The sequence below is a fragment of the Marmota flaviventris genome, chromosome 11 (assembly GCF_047511675.1).
Source record: "Marmota flaviventris isolate mMarFla1 chromosome 11, mMarFla1.hap1, whole genome shotgun sequence".
Classification (NCBI taxonomy): Eukaryota; Metazoa; Chordata; class Mammalia; order Rodentia; family Sciuridae; genus Marmota; species Marmota flaviventris.
The window spans coordinates 17,874,041-17,894,375 of NC_092508.1; the positions used below are offsets into that span (position 1 = coordinate 17,874,041).

The following is a 20,335-nucleotide window of genomic DNA, read 5'->3' on the forward strand; positions in this document are numbered from 1 at the left end:
TGTCTTCCCCTAGGGTTTCCTATTGACTCTGCAGCCCAAGTATGTACAGCCCAGAAGTACAGGGAACTTGATATTTGATGTGGTGAAGATTTAACTCACAGAAAAAAGAAAGCAATTCATAACCTCCTCCACCCTCACCTGCCCGCTCCCCTAAGGATGGCCTGAGATGTCATTTACATCACTGCATCTTCTCTAGGCCAGGTTTGCCCTCCTTTCCTGCCACACTCCCCACGGCCCCCATTCTGCTCACTGGAATTATAGTCTAGTGAAATCTAAAATCAGATCTGCCTTCAGGGGAGCCCAGGCTAAAACATCAGCCTTCCTTTCTCTCTTGAAGGAGAAACCCCCCCTCCCTTGTGGTTTTTCCCAAGAGAAAAAGACATTTATGAGACAATAAGGCCACAGTACTTTATTTAGGACAGATACAGAGGATCTTCTAATATTCGTCTCCTTCCTCCTCCTCTCCCTCCCCTTCCAGGCTGTCCATTCCCACCTCCTCGTAATCCTTCTCCAGGGCAGCCATATCCTCTCGAGCCTCAGAGAACTCACCCTCTTCCATGCCCTCACCCACATACCAGTGCACAAACGCCCTCTTGGCATACATCAGGTCGAACTTGTGGTCCAGGCGGGCCCAGGCCTCGGCGATGGCGGTCGTGTTGCTCAGCATGCACACAGCACGCTGCACCTTGGCCAGGTCACCCCCAGGCACCACAGTGGGAGGCTGATAGTTGATGCCAACCTTGAAGCCTGTGGGGCACCAGTCCACAAACTGGATGCTGCGCTTGGTCTTGATGGCAGCAATGGCGGCATTGACATCTTTGGGCACCACGTCTCCACGGTACAGCAGGCAGCAGGCCATGTACTTGCCATGCCGGGGGTCACACTTCACCATCTGGTTGGCAGGCTCAAAGCAGGCATTGGTGATTTCTGCCACTGACAGCTGCTCGTGGTAGGCCTTCTCTGCAGAGATGACTGGCGCATAGGTGGCCAGGGGGAAGTGGATGCGCGGGTAGGGCACCAGGTTGGTCTGGAACTCTGTCAGGTCCACGTTGAGGGCCCCATCAAAACGCAGGGAAGCTGTGATGGAGGACACGATTTGGCTGATGAGGCGGTTGAGGTTGGTGTAGGTTGGGCGCTCGATGTCCAGGTTGCGGCGGCAGATGTCATAGATGGCCTCGTTGTCCACCATGAAGGCACAGTCTGAGTGCTCCAGGGTGGTGTGGGTGGTCAGGATGGAGTTGTAGGGCTCCACCACAGCTGTGGACACCTGAGGGGCTGGGTAGATGGAGAACTCCAGCTTGGATTTCTTGCCATAGTCCACAGAGAGCCGCTCCATCAGGAGGGAGGTGAAGCCAGAGCCGGTGCCCCCTCCAAAGCTGTGGAAGATGAGGAATCCTTGCAGCCCTGTGCACTGGTCAGCCTGTCCAGTGAAGAAGAAGAGAAATGTGGGGTATAATGCACCGTTGACAAATGGGAAAGACCAATCTGTGCTGTTTCAAAATCCCCAAAAGCTTCATGAAATCCTTGGAAGACTTTTCCAAAACCACGAGAGATCCATGTGGAGAGGCCTCCCTCTTTCTCCTCTTTATCCCTCTTCCTTTCTACAGTCTCCTGAGGCCTTTCACACACAGCTCTCTTGAATCTTGTGACATAGTCATTTTTTGTCATAACTTGCCAGTACACCCAGCTTCACACCCATGTCCCCTGACTTAACTTCAGATGTTTCTGGAGGGCTTTTCTAATGAATCAATAATTCAGGACCATCCTTGGAGGAAGCCAAAGAAAATCACAGAGCCTTGGGATAACATTCTTTTAACCCATGATTTTCATGATGATATTCTGGGAATGCTTATGGGTCTCCATAACTTGGCCAGGCAACCCACCGACAAGTTGCATTAGGGGTCATTGCCTAGCACTGGGCCAGTCACTATGGAAAATAAAGAAGACCCCAGCTCCAGGCTGGAACTACCGTTGGCCTCCACTGATCAGAGCAGGGGCCTTCCTCATTAGTCCAAGTCCTTTTGTTTAGGAGGCTCTCCCAGGGGATGAAGCTGTCCTTCCCTAGTCTGGTCTCCAGAGCGTTTCACATCAGGGATCCAGATTCACCTGCCCTGGCCCTCAGCCATTCCTTACCAGCTTCCGAATCCGGTCTAACACCAGGTCAATGAGCTCCTTTCCAATGGTGTAGTGGCCTCGGGCATAGTTATTGGCAGCATCTTCCTTGCCTGTGATGAGCTGCTCTGGGTGGAAGAGCTGGCGGTAGGTGCCTGTGCGAACTTCATCTGCAAGGGGTAGAGTTTTAGGTTCCACCTCCTTTACAGTCCAACTCCCAAGTCCCAGGGTACTCATAGGGAATGGGGTGGGGTCCCAGATTCTACCCTAGAATCCAGAAGAGCTGCATCCAGGCTGCTGAGATTACCCTCCCTGAACATGCTTTCCCATGACATGGAAAAGGATGTGAGGTGGCCTTGGAACTCAGGATCTGAGTGACAATGATTCTGTAGATCTGAAGTTCTAATTGGCTACAGCAACTGGGAGGCTATAACCATTAACTCCAGTCCTCTCCAGTGGTGGAATAAGCTATGGTAGGGACTGATCATCACTCACCAATCACTGTGGGCTCCAGGTCCACAAAGACTGCCCGGGGCACATGTTTTCCAGCCCCAGTTTCACTGAAGAAGGTATTGAAGGAGTCATCTCCTCCCCCAATGGTCTTGTCACTGGGCATCTGCCCATCTGGTTGGATTCCATGTTCTAAGCAGTAGAGCTCCCAGCAGGCATTGCCAATCTGCACACCAGCCTGCCCCACATGGACTGAGATGCACTCACGCTGAATGGGCAAAGGGCAGAGAACAACCTTAGGAGTGTATGGTGCCTGGACACCATTCTTCCCTATCTTCCTTGAATGGTTCTCTGGCTGAGAGCCAAGTTCCTGGACTTTGCTACCCTTGCCCCACCTCCCATATCTACACATTTACTGGTGGCATTTAAGACCACCAGGCACTAGTTGTGGGGTTAAAACTCTCAAAGGAAGCAGATGTGGGCAGATTGAAGATTATACAGCCTTGCTCAGTGACTAAGCTTCTCAATAAGGAACATGGACCGGATCAGATGAGTCTGGCAGAGCATGATAGTCAGTCCACCCATGTTCAGAAAGAAATGAGAAGCCACTGGTAAGGAAAGCAAGGGAAAACATGAACACTAAATTTGATACTCTCTGGCAGAGTGGGGAGTGAGTGCAATTGGAGAGGGAATCTATGGTCAAGCTTGGTGTTCATTACATTATGTTATTCTTTATATATTTTTGCATATCTGGAATATTTCATACTTTTAATGAGGATGCTTTCTCCTTAAATTTAACACATCACTGACTTTTAAAATATGAAATAAGGACCTTGACTTAGGATTTTCAGATGACAGGAATGAATTCATAAGTAATCTGGATCCCAGCCTTATGAATTCTCCACTTGTCTTGAGCAAGAATCTTAAGCTCCTTGTTGGCATGCTGCCCTGTAAAATGGGGATGATAACAAAAACTGACTCCTAGAAAGAAAGAGGTTTGAATGGAAGGACTCATGCAGACTGCCTGGCCCATTGCCTGACACATGCTAGGGTATGCCATTATATTTTAAGTTCCCACCCCCAATTCCTGGTTTCATGATAAAAGAAGGGAATAAGTTGATGTAGGGATTCAATGACTCTGAAATGTCCCAGGTTCCAGAGAGAAGGCTGACTCAGTCGCCTGTCACTAGTAAGACTAGCATGGCTACTGCACCTTTGAGGCTGCCCAGACTTTGTCCACAAAACCAAACACCACCCTGGCCCTCAAAACTGCCAGTATACACAAGGTGTCTCTTAGGGAACAAGGCTTCATACTCTGGGGCAGCAGGTTTGGGACAAAGAACTCAGTCTCTGGAGTTACACAGACCTGGCTTCTCTGATGGCCTCTGACAAGTTACTTCATCTCAGCTTCCTAGTTCCTTTTCCTTTTTTTTTTTTTTTTTTTGGTACTAGGGATTGAACCCAGGGGCACTTGACCACTGAGCCACATCCCTAGCCCTATTTTGTATTTTATTTAGAGTCAGGATGTCACTGAGTTGCTTAGTGCCTTACTTTTGAGAGGCCAGCTTTGAACTCACAATCCTCCTGCCTCAGCCTCCTGAGCAGCTGGGGTTACAGGCATGCGCCACCATGCCCAGCTTCCTTTTTCTTGATAATAAAAATGGGACCATCTCCCACCTTGCAGGCTTTGATGTGTTTTTTAGGGCCTGTTTAATAAGCACAAGTTAGATGTCAGGCACTGCGTTATTCCCTCTTCATACATTAACTCCTTTAATCCCCACAGCAATAGCCTTGGGTGGGTACTTTTATTATTCTCATTTCACAAATGAGGAACTGACCCTCAGGAAAATTAAGCAACCTGTTTAAGGTCAAGAGTGAAAGTAGCATCTTCAGAGTACAGACATCCTGGCTCTTAACTGCTCTTCTACCCTGCGTGGCAGGGAGACTATTGCAGATATCAAACGTGCCCCATGCACAGCACAGCAGCTCCAGATAGATGGAGCACCTCCCTCTTCTCCCTCCCTCTCCCATTGATCTGTAGCTGAAATATGGAGCTGAACAAAGGCACGGGTGGCAGAACTAAGAGAGAATCCTGAAAACAGCAGCTTCTGTGGAGAACATGTCACCACAGCAAAGAAAGGGAACCAGAGCCCAAAAGGGAATCTATGGCAAGACCCAGGGTTTGGAGATTCAGCCAATATGGAAAGTACCTATGCTTTCTTCTCAAGTCCTGCTTACCACATGCTCCTCACCCCTAAATTCAGAGCCCTTCAGCAACCCTGCTCCTGAACAAGGCTCAGATGCAACCCTGGAAACTGTTGTCCTTTCTTTCCTCACCCTTGTATATACCAGCACACTTAGGGGCCACACTCATACCCAGAAGTCTCATTCTATCTCCCCGCTTCACCTCAAGCTATAGCCCAGGGGATACCTGGACTCCCAAAATTCCCTCACAGCAGCCATCTGCCCTGCTCACCATGTTGCCTGGCTGGGGGCTGCCTGGGGTCCTCTGTCTGTGTGGCTGCTGCTTGGTAGAAGGCAGGGAGGATCTGTGAGAAACCCAGGGCTGCGGCCTCCTTATACTCTCTGGTTGCTCTCATGGGGGAGTGTTGTTAGAAACGGCCCCAGGAGGGCTGGCCTGTTGACTTGGTTACAGCACAGTAGGCAGGCACTGAGCCTGGGCCCAAACAGGAGCCAGCTAGGGTGAGCAGAGGAGGGGCCAGCACTGGGAACCCCGCACAGGTATCCAGGTCCCTGAGTACCTGGGTCCGTTGCCAGTCACTTTATTCCTTTTCTGATTACAGCCCAGCTCTCACAGGTTGGAGAGGATTTAGAAATTAAGCCCCCAGAACTCGAACACCACCACTGCCTCCCTTCCCCCAGGACTAGTGAGACCTGAAGTAGTGTGGGTGGGACTAGGAAGATAGCTGCAGTCATCCAGAAATAATGAGTCCTTAGGCAGGAGATCAAGACTGGGACATTCTGGGTGCAAAGTCCGAATATCATAGAACATAGAGAACTAGGGTCAAATAGGGAACCCTGTGCCGCATACCTACTAGTTCATAACTTCTTTTGGCCTCAGTTTTCTTATCTGTAAGACTGTGAGTTTTAGGAGTTTAGGGAACAGCAGCAATCCCAGACTAAGCACCTCAAAGGAGATAAACTCTCTCAGGTGCTTAGTCTGGGATTGCTGCTGTTCCCTACAGGCAAAGCAAGATGAGTCTCGAGGCTGTTCTTAAATGTTTCCCTAAGTGTACTGCAAGTCATGGCTACACTAGCCTAGCCCTTATGTCCCCTCAGGAGACTCTGTATTGCCTTGGGAAAAATTCTGAAATAAAAAACGTCAATCTCTGGGCTGGGGATGTGGCTCAAGTGGTAGCATGCTCGTCTGGCATGCGTGCGGCCCGGGTTCGATCCTCAGCACCACATACCAACAAAGATGTTGTGTCTGCCAATAACTAAAAAAATAAATAAATAAATAAATAAATAAATATGTTTAAAAAAAAAAAACAAAACGTCAATCTCTAGCATGTACCTCCTGCTTTATACACTGCTCCCCCAACCCTGTGCTCGGGATTGAACCCAGGACTGGTGCCTGCTAGGCCAGTGCCTACTACTTTATAGTTCTTAAGGCAGCTTTGTACCTTACCTTCTTTGAGTCTCTCAACAACTTTGTGAGGTAGGCAAGGTGGTCCTCTTATTCCCATAATGAAGAAAAGGAAATTGAAGTCTCAGTGTCTGCCCAAGGTCACATGGGGGTTCATTATCAGTGAAATTAAGATTCATCTGAGACTCTGGCTGTGCTTTCCTTTCCACATAGCAGAGCACTCACTACCCTACATCTCAGAAAAAAAAAAAAAAAAAAAAGCCATTCTTGTTAAGGCAGGGTATGGCAGACCTCCCCAGGAACCTGGCCTGCCCTTGTCCCCACTTCTTTCCTGACAGGGGCTTGATTTTTTGTTTTTTTAAGTATTCACCCTTCTATTCACTGTTCAAGAAAAATGGCTTCCTCCAAATGCATGGGTAAGTGGAGATCAGTGAAAACCATTCATGGTTATTCTGTTCCTTCCTTCCAGCGACTGGAGACACAAGGAGATGTCTGCTAGGGTGCGTTTTCTGTCTTCCTTTCCTTCTTTCATCCCTTCCCCTTCCCCTTCCCCTTCCACCCCTATTTCACCACTGTCTGTCTGTCTCCCTCTCTCCCTCTGTTTTTCTTTTCTACTTCAGTGGGTGCTTTAAAGAAAGGCTTTTCTTTCTGATAAGAAGATATGTGGGAAGAAACCCCCCTTAAGAAAGTATCCTATGAGACCATGATACTTAGAGCTGCTGCAGTCATCTTTATGATCACACAGGAAAATACCACCAGCCCTTGAGGATGCAAGAGCAGACAGCTGGAAATACCGGAGGTATTGGTGACATCACTGAACCAACTCTGGGACTGCCCTACACTCCAATTTGTAATGGGATAATGAATATCCTCCTTGTTTAAGCCATGGTTATTTATGTTATCCATTGTTTGCAGCCAAAAAAAAAATAAAAACCCTCTTATAAAGATGAGGGTAGCAATGGAGAGAAGAATATGATGCTAGGTTTTAACTTAGCACTTGGGTGCAGGGCGATGTTGTTCACTCAGACTGGGATGTCCAGAACAGAAGAGGGTTTGGCAGGAAGCAGGTGAGGGTAGGAAATTGAGAGCTCCACTGTGAATATGCTGTTTGAGATGTCTAATGGGCTCTCGAGTGGGGATATCAAGAAGGCAAACAGACATATGAGTCTGAAGTTCAGAGAGAAGTCCAAAATGGGTTACGCATCTGAGAGTCATCAGGATATCTGTGACATCCATCTTTGTTTGTTTTTGTGGTCCTTGGGATTGGACCCAGGGCCTTTCATGTCCTAGGCAAGTGCTGTGTCACTGAGACACCCCCAGATATATCCATTTCTTTTTATCCTTTTCTTTCACTGTTGCATGAGAATTTATACACTTTGGTTCTACTTTTTCCCCCCTTTATACTGGGGATTAAACCCAGAGGCACTTAACCACTGAGTTACATCCCCAGCCCTTCCTTTATTTTTTATTTCGAGACAGGGTCTCGCTAATTTGCTTAGGGTCTCATTAGGTATTTAGGCTGGCTTTGAACTTTTGACCCTTCTGCCTTAGCCTCCAACATTGCTGGGATTACAGGCATGTACCACCATACCCAGCAGTTCTATTTCTTTTTGAATAATTCTAGAAGTGTTACAATAACTTTTTATTATGGACATTTAAACACATACCCCAAAGTGAAAGTAATACAATAAAATTCTATATACTTATCGCTGAGATTCAACAAGTACTCCTTCAGGGAGAAAATTTTTAAAAGAAAATAAGAATACTTGGGATTGGGCTGTGGGAATCTCTGTTTAAGGTAAGCTACCAGAGATCACCAAGAAGGAGTGTCCAGTGGCTGGGGCTGAAGCTCAGTGGCAGAATACTTGCCTAGCATGTATGAGGCACTGGGTTTGATCCTTAGCACCATATAAAAATAACCAAATTTTAAAAAGGCATTCTGTCCATCTATAACTACAAAAAAGAAGGAGGAGGAGGAGGAAGAGGAGGAGGAGGAGGAGAGGTCATGACAAAAACAAGGAGCCATGAATAAAGAATTTCAGGGGCTAGGGTTGTAGCTCAGTGGTAGAATGCCTGCCTCACACACATGATACTCAGTACCACATAAAAAAATAAATTTTTGATACTCACATACATGATACTCAGGACCACATAATAAATAAATAAAAATTGTATCCATCTACAACTAAAAAAAAATTTTAAAAAAAAGAATTTCAAGGAAAAAGGATGTTCTACCATGTCAAACAATGTTGTGAGAAGCTAAGATAAAGATGTAGACACATTCTTTGGAGATTTGGTAAGATTGAGATCACTAAAGACCCTGGATAGAACATCTGAGTGGAGCATGTGAGCCAAGGCTTCTGGCAAGTGTTGAGGAGTGAAGATGGTGACAGTAGGGACACCCACTCTCAATGGTTATTATATAAGAAGGAGGACGACTGTTAGAAGTTCCAGTCAGGACAAACTTAAGGTTGCACAAAACTACAGCTCCACCTGTCCAAGATGGAGGTGGTGAAGACAGTTTAAACTTCAAGAACCTTGCTGCTCTGATCCAAGGTGAAAATGAGACTATGGGAAGGGGTTAGAAATGATGGAGGTAACAGCAGGTTAGGAAAGAGGGAGAGAGAACCAATGGATATCCACATGGAGTAGATGGACTGAGATGTGATTTGATGGGAAGAGTGAAGAAACACTCTACATTCTGTACATGTATGTGAATGTCTAAACAGTTTGGACCATTACCTTCATGGTCACAGAGCTTATGGCCCTAATTCAAGAGATCTGTATACATCCTGAGAGGACAAACCCACACCCACACCGAAACCCACAACCCCCCCCCCACACACACACACACAAACATACATACACAATCAGAAGCAGCATCAGCATTCTACTCACATGCCTTGTACATTTCTTCCTGCCTCCTGTTTCTCCATTTTCCCAGCTAGAGGGGACTGCTTAGGGGTTGTAAACTCCTAGCTCAGGAGTCAGGGTAATATAAACCAGTGTAATGTGTGTTGAGTGTTTATCATTTTCAGTGTCAGAGAGGTATCAAAAGTGAAAAGGACTGGTGAATTGGATAGGGTAGGAGTTTATCTCCTACCCTAAGAAGATAACCACTATCAACTCCATTTGTTACTGTATTGGTTTCCTATTGCTGCTGCAATGAATTACTACATACTTAGTGCCTAAAACAACAAAAATTTATTATGTTACAGTGATGAAGATCAAAAGTCCAAAATAGGTCTATGGAGTTTAAAATAAGGGTGTTAGAAGGGAAGATTCTAGGGAAGACTCTGTCCCTTGCCTTCCATCTTCTACCATGGCCCATCTTTAAAGCCAACAATCATGTCATTCCAGTCTCTGCATCTGACCTCTTCTGATTCTGACCGTTATGCTTCTCTCTTTAACTAATAAGGACACTTGTGAACAGTGGGTCCACCAGGATGCTTTAAACTAATCTCACCATCTCAAGATTCTCACCTTCATCTCATCTGCAAAATATCTCTTCCTATAAGGAAACATAGTAACAGGTTCCAGGAATTAGTATGTGTCTTGGAAGTGGGGTGCACCATTCTGCTATTGCAGTTGATAAATGGGAATGCAGGTTTGGTAGGACCAGAGGCTCCAGTTCTTTTCAAGATAGGCTGGACATCAGGAATTTGATATGAATACAGAAAAAAGTTAACACAGTTGGCCTGAGACTGATGTCCTTAGAAAGAAGGATGGTTCATTGTGCTTTTCTTCTAGGAGTCTGGAATTTTGGTATATGCTAGACCGAGGTGTTTCTGTAACAAAACCTTTTTTAAAAAATCTTGACTACTGAGTCTCTACTGGGTTTCCTTAGGCAGAATCACTGCAGGAAGATGTTACTGCATTTATATTTTGGAGGAAGAGTATGCTTTGTGTGAGCCTGATGGGAGAGAGAGGACACAGATTCCTGACTCTGTCTGCATCTTTCCTTTATGATCCAGTTGTTCATCCTTACTACATTGCTGTAATAAACTTTTGCTGTGAGCACAACTATACATGGGGTCCTGTGAGTTCTTCCAGTGAATATCCTAACATGAGGGTGGTTTAGGGTATCCTTCAACACAGTAATTCCTGATCTTCTCCTATTCTAAATGCTATGGTGATTAACAACATAAAGGCCAGAAAAAAACTTTTCTGAGAGGGAACTGTGTCTCTAAGTTGCCAAGCTTCAACTTCTGTCTTCTTAAAGTTCTATCCTCATTTTAGCCCTACCATAGGTCAAACATATTAAGAGTTTTGCCTGAGATAATGCAGGTCTCACTGTGTTCATTCTGCTGGGATGGAGTACAGAAGGAGGAAAGAGGGTGAAGGAGAGCCTGCAAGATCTGTGTCGCGTGATCACCAATCCTCTGCAGAGGTCATGACCCCATTTCCCAAGGAGCCCTCCTATGAGCCCTTGTTGGCTTTTTTTTTTTTTTTTTTTTTTTTTTTTTTTTTTTTTTATGAAGAAGACTTCTTTTTCCAACTAGATGGCAAGTCCACTGCGAAGACAGACTTTGTCATATTTCACTGTATTCTTTTCTACGCCTTGCCTAAGTCAAATGCCAATTAACTATTTTGTTGATAGAAAGTTTCTGTCACTAGTTATGGGATTGTGTTGCATTGTCAGACAGCCCTGGCCCTGGGAAAACAGGATAGGAAGAAAGGCAGTAATCGTTTGTCCTGGAAGATGGATTCTTAAGAACCAGCACATGTACCCATGTGCTTGAGGAAATTCCCCAATGGCGAGAGACAGAAAAATGTAATGCAAGTCAGGGAAAGCAGAAATCACTTGAAAAGACGTGACCTTGTAAAAATGGAAATGAAGTGTACAAAGTAGGAATGGCTTCTGCTGAAAATGCTAAGGTATCAGTGAGATTAAGTCACTTGCCCAAGGTCACACAGCACAATCTGAATAAGATTCCAGGTCCAGAGGGCTTCAGGTCCAGCGCTCCAGGATTCTGGAGGCCACAGTGATTGCTCACCAATAGTGACCACGCTAATGAAGGGGCCACTGATCAGCTGGCGGCCGGAAAGCCTCAGGAGATTCCCCAGGGTCGATCCTCGCTGACAGGATGCGGGTTCGGTGCTGCGGGAAAGTCCAAGGACTGGGTACCCTGGGACTCAGGCTGTGCAGCTCCAATCCTGGGCCTCCCATAAGTGTGGGCCAAGGCCCGTCGTCACCACCGGGACCAGCAGGCGGCGTGCGACTAGAAGGGGTACAGCTGAAAGGAGCCTCCAGGGAGGCGGGGCGGAAAGGGCCTTGGCGATTTTGATTGCCGTCTGCAGCCAGGAAGATTTCACCCCTTACACCTAAGTCAGAACAGCTGAACGAGCGGCGCCCTCATGACGCAGGTGCAAGCGAGACGCGCAGTGTCACCGCACCCTGCATCCCTGCGCGTGTTCTCTGGAGCCTGGGGTGTCAGCTTAGAACGGGAATCGAAGGGTTAAAGTTTGGGCGCTAGTGCTAACCCAAATCTGACAGGTGAGGTACCCAGGAATGGCAAGGGGCGGGCACCCGGCGTAGTCCCACCTTCGGGACCGCCTACCCTATGAGGGCGTGGCCTCTGGGTCACCCAGCCCCTAGTGGGCGAGCGGAACTCGCGGGCCCCGCCCCCTGCCTATAAGAGCGGTGCGGCACTGCAGCTAGCGCAGTTCTCACTGAGATCCGTCACCCCGACTCTACGTGAGACGCACCACCCGGACTCACCATGGTGAGTGGGCCTCGCCGGGATTGCGCCCGTCCTGTCCCCAAATTGTCTTTCTCCTTCTAGGCAACTTTCCTCCAGGGATACTTGGGACCCTACGCCCAGCGTTCCGGGTCTCAAGGAGGTACAAGGGTTTTGCACTATCCCCAGCCCCCCTCCGGGGGTGACTTTGGCCTGGTGTGTTGACCACCTTCAGAGGCTGCAGATGGGGGGGCGGCCGGGTGGGATTCTCCACTAGCAGAGAGGAGCCCTCCTAGCAATGCCCTCCTGTCTCCCCAATCGTTTGTGCCCCAATCCTCCTGAAGGGAGCCAAAAGGTCCTTTCCACCGTGACCCGCTTGGCTGCCCCTGCCCCCAATCCCCCCCCACCCCCATCCCCAGTCGCTGCAACTGACAGAACACGTGCTTGGCTCAAGAAGGTGGAAGGGGTCAAGTTACTTGGTGCCGCATCCCCTTTTCCTACCTGGGTGCATCCTCGCACCCACAACCCCCTCCGGTGACTCAGCACCCCGCTTCTGAGCCGGGAGGGGTGGCGGGAATGGGGTTCGGCCTCTTGAGGCGAGCCAGCCTCTCTCCTGCGGGTGCGCTGAGGACTGGCAGAGACAGCTGGCATTGAGCGACAGCCCAGACAGAGGCCAAGTTGGGGGGAGGGGAAAGCTGTGTGTGTGGGGGGGTGGTATTTATAGCCTAGGAGCGGGGGCCGAAACTCAATCCTCACTAGGAAGTAACTGGAAAGACTCCTGCGGGAAAGCGGATGTAGGGCCTGGGTACAGGATGGCGCTCACCCTGCGTGGGGCAAGGCGGGTTACCTCTGGGGCCTCACCACAGGTTCCGCTTCCTTTTCTGGGTATCTGGAAACTGTCACCCCGCCATTTCGTTGTGGAAGGGAGGTGCGCGAATTTGGTGCTGCAAGGGTTAAATTTCGGACACTTAATGGCAATACCTAAGTCATCGAATGCCCCAGTGCCCACAACCCTAATTGCCCGCCCTTACTTTCTATGCTCACCAGCATTATCGCTGCTATTTCCGTGAGGGCTGTCGCGGTGGATGAAGGTGGTGAAGACATGCAGAGTGCGGGGGTGGATGTGGGGAGAGGAGCCAGATGGGATTGATCCCCAAGGCCAGATGGGATTTAAAGGTGGGGAGAGAGGGCATTTTGATGACTAGGGTGGTCAGCTGATCCAAAGGCTGAAAGACCTCTGCTTCCACCATAAAGAAGGGGAAAGAAAGGGTTATAGGAAATTCAAGTTTCTCCCGAAAGCAAAATATTAAGTGGGGAGGCCTCTGGCTAACTCTGGAAAACCTGGAGAAGCGGGTTATGGTTAGCAGGGATTGGGAGAAGCTGCAGCCTCTGCTGGTCTCATGCACATGCCCTTTCTGTCCTCAGTGTCCTGTCAATGTGACAGGGTCATGCTGAGCCATAGCTCTCACTTGACAAATTTCCCACTGTGAAATAGACTCAGGAGTTGCCTGCCCTCCCTGTTACCTCCAACTAGGGAGTCCTATGTAGGAGATCCTGGGGAGGCTGCCAGCCTAAGCCTCCCTTCTTGCCAACTGAATCATCCCAGCTGGTTATAGGATGGGAGAGAGGAACATGAGGTGAGGACTCGTGGATGTGGCATTTACGATGTGCCTACCCCTCTCTTTATCCCTCTAGCGTGAATGTATCTCAGTCCATGTGGGACAAGCAGGTGTCCAGATGGGCAATGCCTGCTGGGAGCTCTACTGCCTGGAACATGGGATTCAGCCTGATGGCCAAATGCCCAGTGACAAGACTATTGGTGGAGGGGACGACTCCTTCACCACCTTCTTCTGTGAAACTGGTGCTGGAAAACATGTGCCCAGGGCCGTTTTTGTGGACCTGGAGCCAACTGTAATTGGTGAGTAGAGGGGGCAAATTTGAGGAAAGTGAAGAGTGACTGAGAGAGGGTGTCTAGAGTTGACTTTCCTGGTCCTGAAAACTCCTATCCCTATTTGAAGCTAAAGAAGGCAAGCTGACCTCAGGCAGGCAGGGCTGTAGCAGGTCTGAGTTTCTCTCACACTATGGTATCTCAGGCTGGCAGAAGGATGAGCTAGCTCTTCTCTATATCTGGCCACAACTACCACCCAAGGGGAAGGTCCCTGCAGAATGCAGCCTTGTGGTTTTGTTCCAACAATGTGGTTTATCCCTTTCCAGATGAGATCCGAAATGGCCCATACCGACAGCTCTTCCACCCAGAGCAGCTCATCACTGGGAAAGAGGATGCTGCTAACAACTATGCCCGTGGTCACTACACCATTGGCAAGGAAATCATTGACCCTGTCCTCGACCGGATCCGCAAGCTGGTAAGAATTTGTCATGGAAGGGAGGGAGTTTTTTTCATCCATTTCAGAAAATATGTGTTGCAGAATGTGAGCTTCTATGGAATACAGATTGGTCTTTTTCTTGACTTCTCAAGATACTTTAGGCTACATATAGCTACAAGAGAGAGTTCCTTGGGTCCTTCCCCTACTTATACTGCTTTCTTTCTTGACTTCCAGTCTGACCAGTGCACAGGACTTCAAGGCTTCCTGGTATTCCACAGCTTTGGAGGGGGCACCGGCTCTGGCTTCACCTCCCTCCTGATGGAGCGGCTCTCTGTGGACTATGGCAAGAAATCTAAGCTGGAGTTCTCCATCTACCCAGCCCCTCAGGTGTCCACAGCTGTGGTGGAGCCCTACAACTCCATCCTGACCACCCACACCACCCTGGAGCACTCAGACTGTGCCTTCATGGTGGACAACGAGGCCATCTATGACATCTGCCGCCGCAACCTGGACATCGAGCGCCCAACCTACACCAACCTCAACCGCCTCATCAGCCAAATCGTGTCCTCCATCACAGCTTCCCTGCGTTTTGATGGGGCCCTCAACGTGGACCTGACGGAGTTCCAGACCAACCTGGTGCCCTACCCGCGCATCCACTTCCCCCTGGCCACCTATGCGCCAGTCATCTCTGCAGAGAAGGCCTACCACGAGCAGCTGTCAGTGGCAGAAATCACCAATGCCTGCTTTGAGCCTGCCAACCAGATGGTGAAGTGTGACCCCCGGCATGGCAAGTACATGGCCTGCTGCCTGCTGTACCGTGGAGACGTGGTGCCCAAAGATGTCAATGCCGCCATTGCTGCCATCAAGACCAAGCGCAGCATCCAGTTTGTGGACTGGTGCCCCACAGGCTTCAAGGTTGGCATCAACTATCAGCCTCCCACTGTGGTGCCTGGGGGTGACCTGGCCAAGGTGCAGCGTGCTGTGTGCATGCTGAGCAACACGACCGCCATCGCCGAGGCCTGGGCCCGCCTGGACCACAAGTTTGACCTGATGTATGCCAAGAGGGCGTTTGTGCACTGGTATGTGGGTGAGGGCATGGAAGAGGGTGAGTTCTCTGAGGCTCGAGAGGATATGGCTGCCCTGGAGAAGGATTACGAGGAGGTGGGCATCGACTCCTATGAGGATGAGGATGAAGGAGAAGAATAGAACAGCTGTCTGGAGCCTCCTTACTATGTTTATTGCAAAATCCTTTCAAAATAAAGTTTCCTTGCACGGTTTCTTGTCCCCTCTGTGAATACTTGAGCTTCTGCTGCCTTCCCCTGTGTGCTGCTGCTGCTACTGCTGCCACTGCTGCCCTCACTATTTGCTGCTCATGACACTTTTCCCTTCCATGGCTGAAGGTGAGACTTGCCAAGGGGCCCTTTCCAGGCCCAGGAATCATGACCCCAGGGACCCTGATATTAGGTCCTAGGGGGATCCAAAAATAGGGAGGAAATGACGACCAAATCCCCCTGGACCTGTCTATCCTGTCACAAACTATTGAAGGATATGAGTCTTCACTTCCTTACAAGTAGGAGTTTAAATCCAGTAGTTTCTGTGTTGGAGAATGGACTGCCACCCTATTATTCCTGCTGCTTCTGCATCCACCAACTCTGGAAGCAAGACTTGGGCAAGGCTTTGTTGTGCATTATTAGAGTTTGGGAATGGGGCTGAGCTGGCCCGAAGTTCCCAGGCATGGAGTCACATCATAAGCTTGGGGGGTGGGAGGGAACAAGGGCGATTTGGAGTTGTTTTTGCCATTGCACTTCTCAGCAGCTTTGCATAGCTTACTGTCTGTCTTGCTTTGCTGGAGCTAGGGCTGTGCCATTAAAAGTCAGGTCGTCTCCCTGTTTGTGCTTTCTTTCAGCCTCGGCCTAACACTAGCTGGTGGGAGCCTCCTGCCAGGGCCCTGGGGGAAAATTCAAACTTTGCTAATAGGCACCCCAGGACCCACACTGACGTCAGTATGTGGCGGTGGGCATGGTGGGGGAGGAAGCTTCAATCTCAGGAGCAGGAGATGCCAACCTGCCCTTGCCACCTCTCCCTGGTGATTCAGGGACACTGTGCCCTTCCCTGGGGAACAGGTTTTAAGCCCAGCTAAGGGCAGGGCCCCTGTTTACTCAGCAGACCAGACAGGAAGTGGCTGCTGAATACTGCCACACCACACTAGTCTCATTAATTATTAACTACTACGTGTGAGCTAGGAAAATCAGGGAGATGTGGCCAAAATGGTTGCCAGCTCCACTCCCCTTGCCCCAGGCTGAGGATGGGAGACCAGTTATGTAGCTGTCTGAAAGCTTCCCCAGGTGTCTCCACCCAGAGGCTCTTGGCCTGGCAAACCGGCTGGGCTACTTTAACTAAGTAACCCACCCCTGGGAGTGAAAGAAGAAAAGAAATAGTTGAGTGTGCTTTTAGGGGTGCTGATCCCAGTTCTTAGCAAAGGCAGAAACTAGCTCAAGTCAGAGCTTTAATTTTACGACTAAAACAAGCTAGGAAAAAAACTACCCACATATCAGAAAAGGACACTTGCCTCCTGTTAAATAATACAGAAACACCTTTGCTGACTACACCATTACCTCTTTCCAGGCTGTTCCCTTGGAACTGGGCAACCAGACTCTGGGCCCCTTGCAACTCTTCTCTGCCTCTAGACACACTGGGAATAAGATCCACACCAACCTGTTTTCACTTTATTTTCCTGTTTATACATTCTCCTGCTTCCAGATTTGAAAGCAGAACATGATGTGAGCCCAGCAGTCCAGCTCAGAGTTGTGCGCCATATTTTTCTCTGTTTCACTTTCTCCCCCAGCCTCACCACCGGTCAGGCCCCTTGCCTATGTACTGGGGTAAAAGAGCAGAGAGAAGACTGAGATAACGATCCTCATCCCTGGTACCCAACTGTCAAGAGCAGCCCTGGATAGAAAGGAAGAACTTCCAATGAGGAATAAGAGCCTCTTTCCAAGGCACATGGAGCCATCTTAATGTGGCCACTGGTTAGTTCAGATTTGAGTGGTGTGCTGGCCTGGAGCTGGGGGTTGCATTGCCTCCAATTGACTGAGGAGGAGAGGAATGTGAGGGCGTTGCTGCAGGTCCACAGTCATCATGGAGGCCAGCAGCTGTCGAAGTGCTGAAGAATGCCTGTGAAGGGAGGAGGGCAAGGTGAAGGGAGGGCATCTAGCCCCCTTGCTAAGGTCCAACTCAGCTTACCCTGGGGAAGTCTGAAATGCTCCTCTAAGTGCTCACCTGGGGCTTTGTGGGATGCTGAGTTGGTTCTGCACAGCAAGTGCCACACTGTCACCTTTCTGAAACACCATGTCATAAGGGCCTTCCCCAAACATCATGGCATAAAGCACACAACCTAGGGACTGAGCACAATGTGGTTAGTCCCTGGAAGGGAACTGATGGAAGTGACATCTCTCCCCTTCTGTGGTGAAAAAAGACTACAAAAGCTAAAAAGAATATTCCAACCTGAGCCAGTGGTACTCCCAGGGCCCAGAGAAACTGCCAGTTAGCCAGAGGCCTCTGCAGTCCTTGCTGAGATACTGCCTTCAGCACCGATAACGAGCAGTAACTACCCAGCTCAGTGTGAGGGATTATACCACTTCCTGAGCAACTGAGTATAGTATCAGTGACAGTTACCAAGAAGGAAATTGAGGGGTATGGAGACATACTGTGGTTCCTGGGGCTTCATGCAACAGAAACCAAACACTTTCTACTGCCCCTCCCCACTCCACAGCAGGTACAGAGTTGCACCCCTCCCACCCAGAGTCCCACCCAGTTGCTTCTCACCCAGACATCAGTCCGTTCATCGATGACACAGTGGCTCTGCACAGAGAAGAGCTCCGGGGCCCGGTAGGAGATGGTGCACCGCTGGGCTGCCCAGTCCTGGAACAGTGGTCCCAGAGCTCAAAAGTGGGGCGCAGGCCACAGTAATGTGACTGAATTTGGGCATGCACCACAAGGAATTGGGAATGGGAAACAGGTGGGCAAAGGAACCTAGAGACTTACCTGTAGGGTCAGAGCCTGGCGGGAACCCTCCACTTGGATACATGCTTGATTCATGGAACCCAAGTCCATTAAAACTGGCTGTCCCTCATCTCCAAGCAAGATATTGGTGGGCTTCAGGTCCCTGGAGTGAAGTGAAAATGACCAATAAGCATTCCTGGACAGGAAGACTTGGAATCCCAGGGAGCAAAAATATCAAGGGGGCTTTCCTTGGGAGGAGAGTGGAGACCTCCTGGTTGTCTTAGTGAGGTTCTTCCTCTTAGCTCAGCATGTACCTGGGGCTCTCCCACTGACCTGTGGGCATAACCTTTGGTATGAATGGCCTCAAGGCCTCTGCAGATACCCAACAGCAGCCGAAGGATTTGATCCTCAGTCAGGAAGTTGCCTTTGTCTTTCAGCCTTTCTATCTCATTCCACAGCGTACCTCTCTGCAACACAAGTTTCCTCAGTTGAGATTTTCTGAAGTCTCTGTTCCCTGGGCCTAATCCCTGTCCTGTGTGTCAAAGCCCACCTATCCTTTCATCACACATACCTTGAAACCCACAGTCCCACTTAGACTCCTTTAAACTCCAAATCCAAAGTGGTCAAACCCTGGACATGGCTCCTGTTTCCCAACATGCTTGACTGCTCACAGTCTTCAGTAGGTATCTGCTGCAACCCCCTCCATAACCAAGAGACTTTCTGACCTTGAAGAAAGGTAGCAGCAGCCAGGCCTCATGCTTAGCACCCCGCTCTCTCAGACAGTAAGCCACGAGGCGAAGAATGTTGGGGTGGTGGAAGAGGCGATGCATGTCTGCTTCCCGCTGAGCCTCCTCCCGGTCCTGCTGCTCGTGACACAGGATTCGCTTCAGGGCGTAGAAGTGTCCGTCATGTAACCCCTCCACTAGGTCCACATAGCTGAACCCACTGTGGGCCAAAGGGGTCAGTGAAGGACCATGATCATCTCCCACACAGCTTGGACCCAGAGGAATTCCCTTGGGGAGGGGTGCCTCTCTCATTGCGTAGAAACCCTCCCAAGATGTGGCTCTAAGAGAAGTGTGAATGAGTTTCTCAGGAGCAGGAACACAAAAATTGTTAAGGTCCTGTGTTCCTAACAATGTTCTGCACATGATAGAAGCTCAATAAATATAAAGTAATAGCCAACATGTATATCAAGTTCTTATGAACTGGGTGGGACACCTATATACATTATCTAATTTAATCCTCACAATTACCTCAGTGAGGTATGATAATCATCTCCTTTAGGTAGATGAAGAAACCATGGCTCACCAGGGTCACACAAGGTGGATCTAGAAGGCCTGGGTCCAGAATCCACTTTCTTGACCCATTCAGCTAAGGCTCAGTCAGATGAGGTAGATAGGATAAAATCCTTGTGCCCCTATCACGTGCAGACCCTATGTAGTCCCTCAGTGACCATAACCCTGGGGGCAAGCTAAGTGATTTCCAAACACTCACCCCTCCCCCAGTTTCTGGATGAAGAGGTAACGCTTATTGTCAATGATGACAGTTCCACGAGAGCAGACACACAGGGCGTGTCCCATAATGTCTCAGTCATCCTTCTCAAGGACAGACTTTGGCTGCCAAAAGGTTCGTCCAGAGTGAATGGGCTCTTCTAGGTGATGGCCTGGGGGCCCAGCGGATCATGCTGGAAAGAAATCGACCGCAGGTCGCGGGTCCGGCATAATCCAGATGGCCCTGAAGTACAATTGCGGACAGCTCAGGCCCAGGTCTTGGAACTTAGATTCCCGTCTAAAGAAAACAGACCCTGGCGACAGCAGCTCCAGAAGGCTGAGTCAGGTGCCCTAAAGCCTCTGGCCACGCAGCGACTACCAGGTCGCTTCCTCCAACCCCGGCCCACCTTTGGACGGATCCCGCTCCCAAGCTCTTGGGGCCGCAAAGGCAAGGCACAGGGTAGCTCCCGAGGAAGTGCGAGGCTCGGGTCCACCTCCGGCAGAGCCCACCCCGGGCTGCGGAGCCCAGGGTCTGCCAGCCGCGACTCCCCACTGACCTGGCTCAGGCCGGAGCGAAGCACCAGGGACCGGAAGTAACGATTACATCATCAGTCCGCGCCGGAGTAACGGTCCACCGTATCTTAGCAACTGCTGAGCATCCGGAGGATG

The 20,335-nt window shown here is 49.5% G+C and overlaps 3 protein-coding genes across 5 annotated transcripts; 1 reads left to right on the forward strand and 2 right to left on the reverse strand.

Moving 5' to 3' along the window:
• Positions 1–382: 382 nt before the first annotated feature.
• Positions 383–5,056, reverse strand: LOC114097738 (tubulin alpha-1D chain). The gene is made up of 4 exons (XM_027941728.2): positions 5,039–5,056; positions 2,608–2,830; positions 2,134–2,282; positions 383–1,420 (listed from the first exon to the last, which is right to left on the reverse strand). The coding sequence occupies exons 1-4, from the start codon at positions 5,039–5,041 to the stop codon at positions 437–439; spliced, it is 1,359 nt and encodes a 452-aa protein (XP_027797529.1). The 5' UTR covers positions 5,042–5,056; the 3' UTR covers positions 383–436.
• A 6,730-nt stretch (positions 5,057–11,786) lies between these two features.
• Positions 11,787–15,451, forward strand: Tuba4a (tubulin alpha 4a). Its single transcript, XM_027942074.2, has 4 exons — positions 11,787–11,895; positions 13,546–13,768; positions 14,065–14,213; positions 14,409–15,451. Exons 1-4 carry the CDS (start codon positions 11,893–11,895, stop codon positions 15,378–15,380), a joined length of 1,347 nt encoding a protein of 448 aa, XP_027797875.1. The 5' UTR covers positions 11,787–11,892; the 3' UTR covers positions 15,381–15,451.
• A 1,422-nt stretch (positions 15,452–16,873) lies between these two features.
• Stk16 (serine/threonine kinase 16) lies at positions 16,874–20,330 on the reverse strand. 3 transcript variants are annotated; one of them, XM_027942075.2, is made up of 8 exons: positions 20,224–20,329; positions 19,671–19,910; positions 18,902–19,121; positions 18,510–18,643; positions 18,219–18,339; positions 18,000–18,095; positions 17,454–17,575; positions 16,874–17,348 (listed from the first exon to the last, which is right to left on the reverse strand). In XM_027942075.2, the coding sequence occupies exons 2-8, from the start codon at positions 19,754–19,756 to the stop codon at positions 17,210–17,212; spliced, it is 918 nt and encodes a 305-aa protein (XP_027797876.1). In that variant the 5' UTR covers positions 19,757–19,910; positions 20,224–20,329; the 3' UTR covers positions 16,874–17,209. The 3 variants fall into 3 exon arrangements, with proteins under 3 accessions (XP_027797876.1, XP_027797877.1, XP_027797878.1); XM_027942076.2 differs by lacking the exon at positions 20,224–20,329 and adding an exon at positions 20,074–20,217; XM_027942077.2 differs by lacking the exon at positions 18,000–18,095 and having other exon boundaries at positions 20,224–20,330.
• Positions 20,331–20,335: the final 5 nt, after the last annotated feature.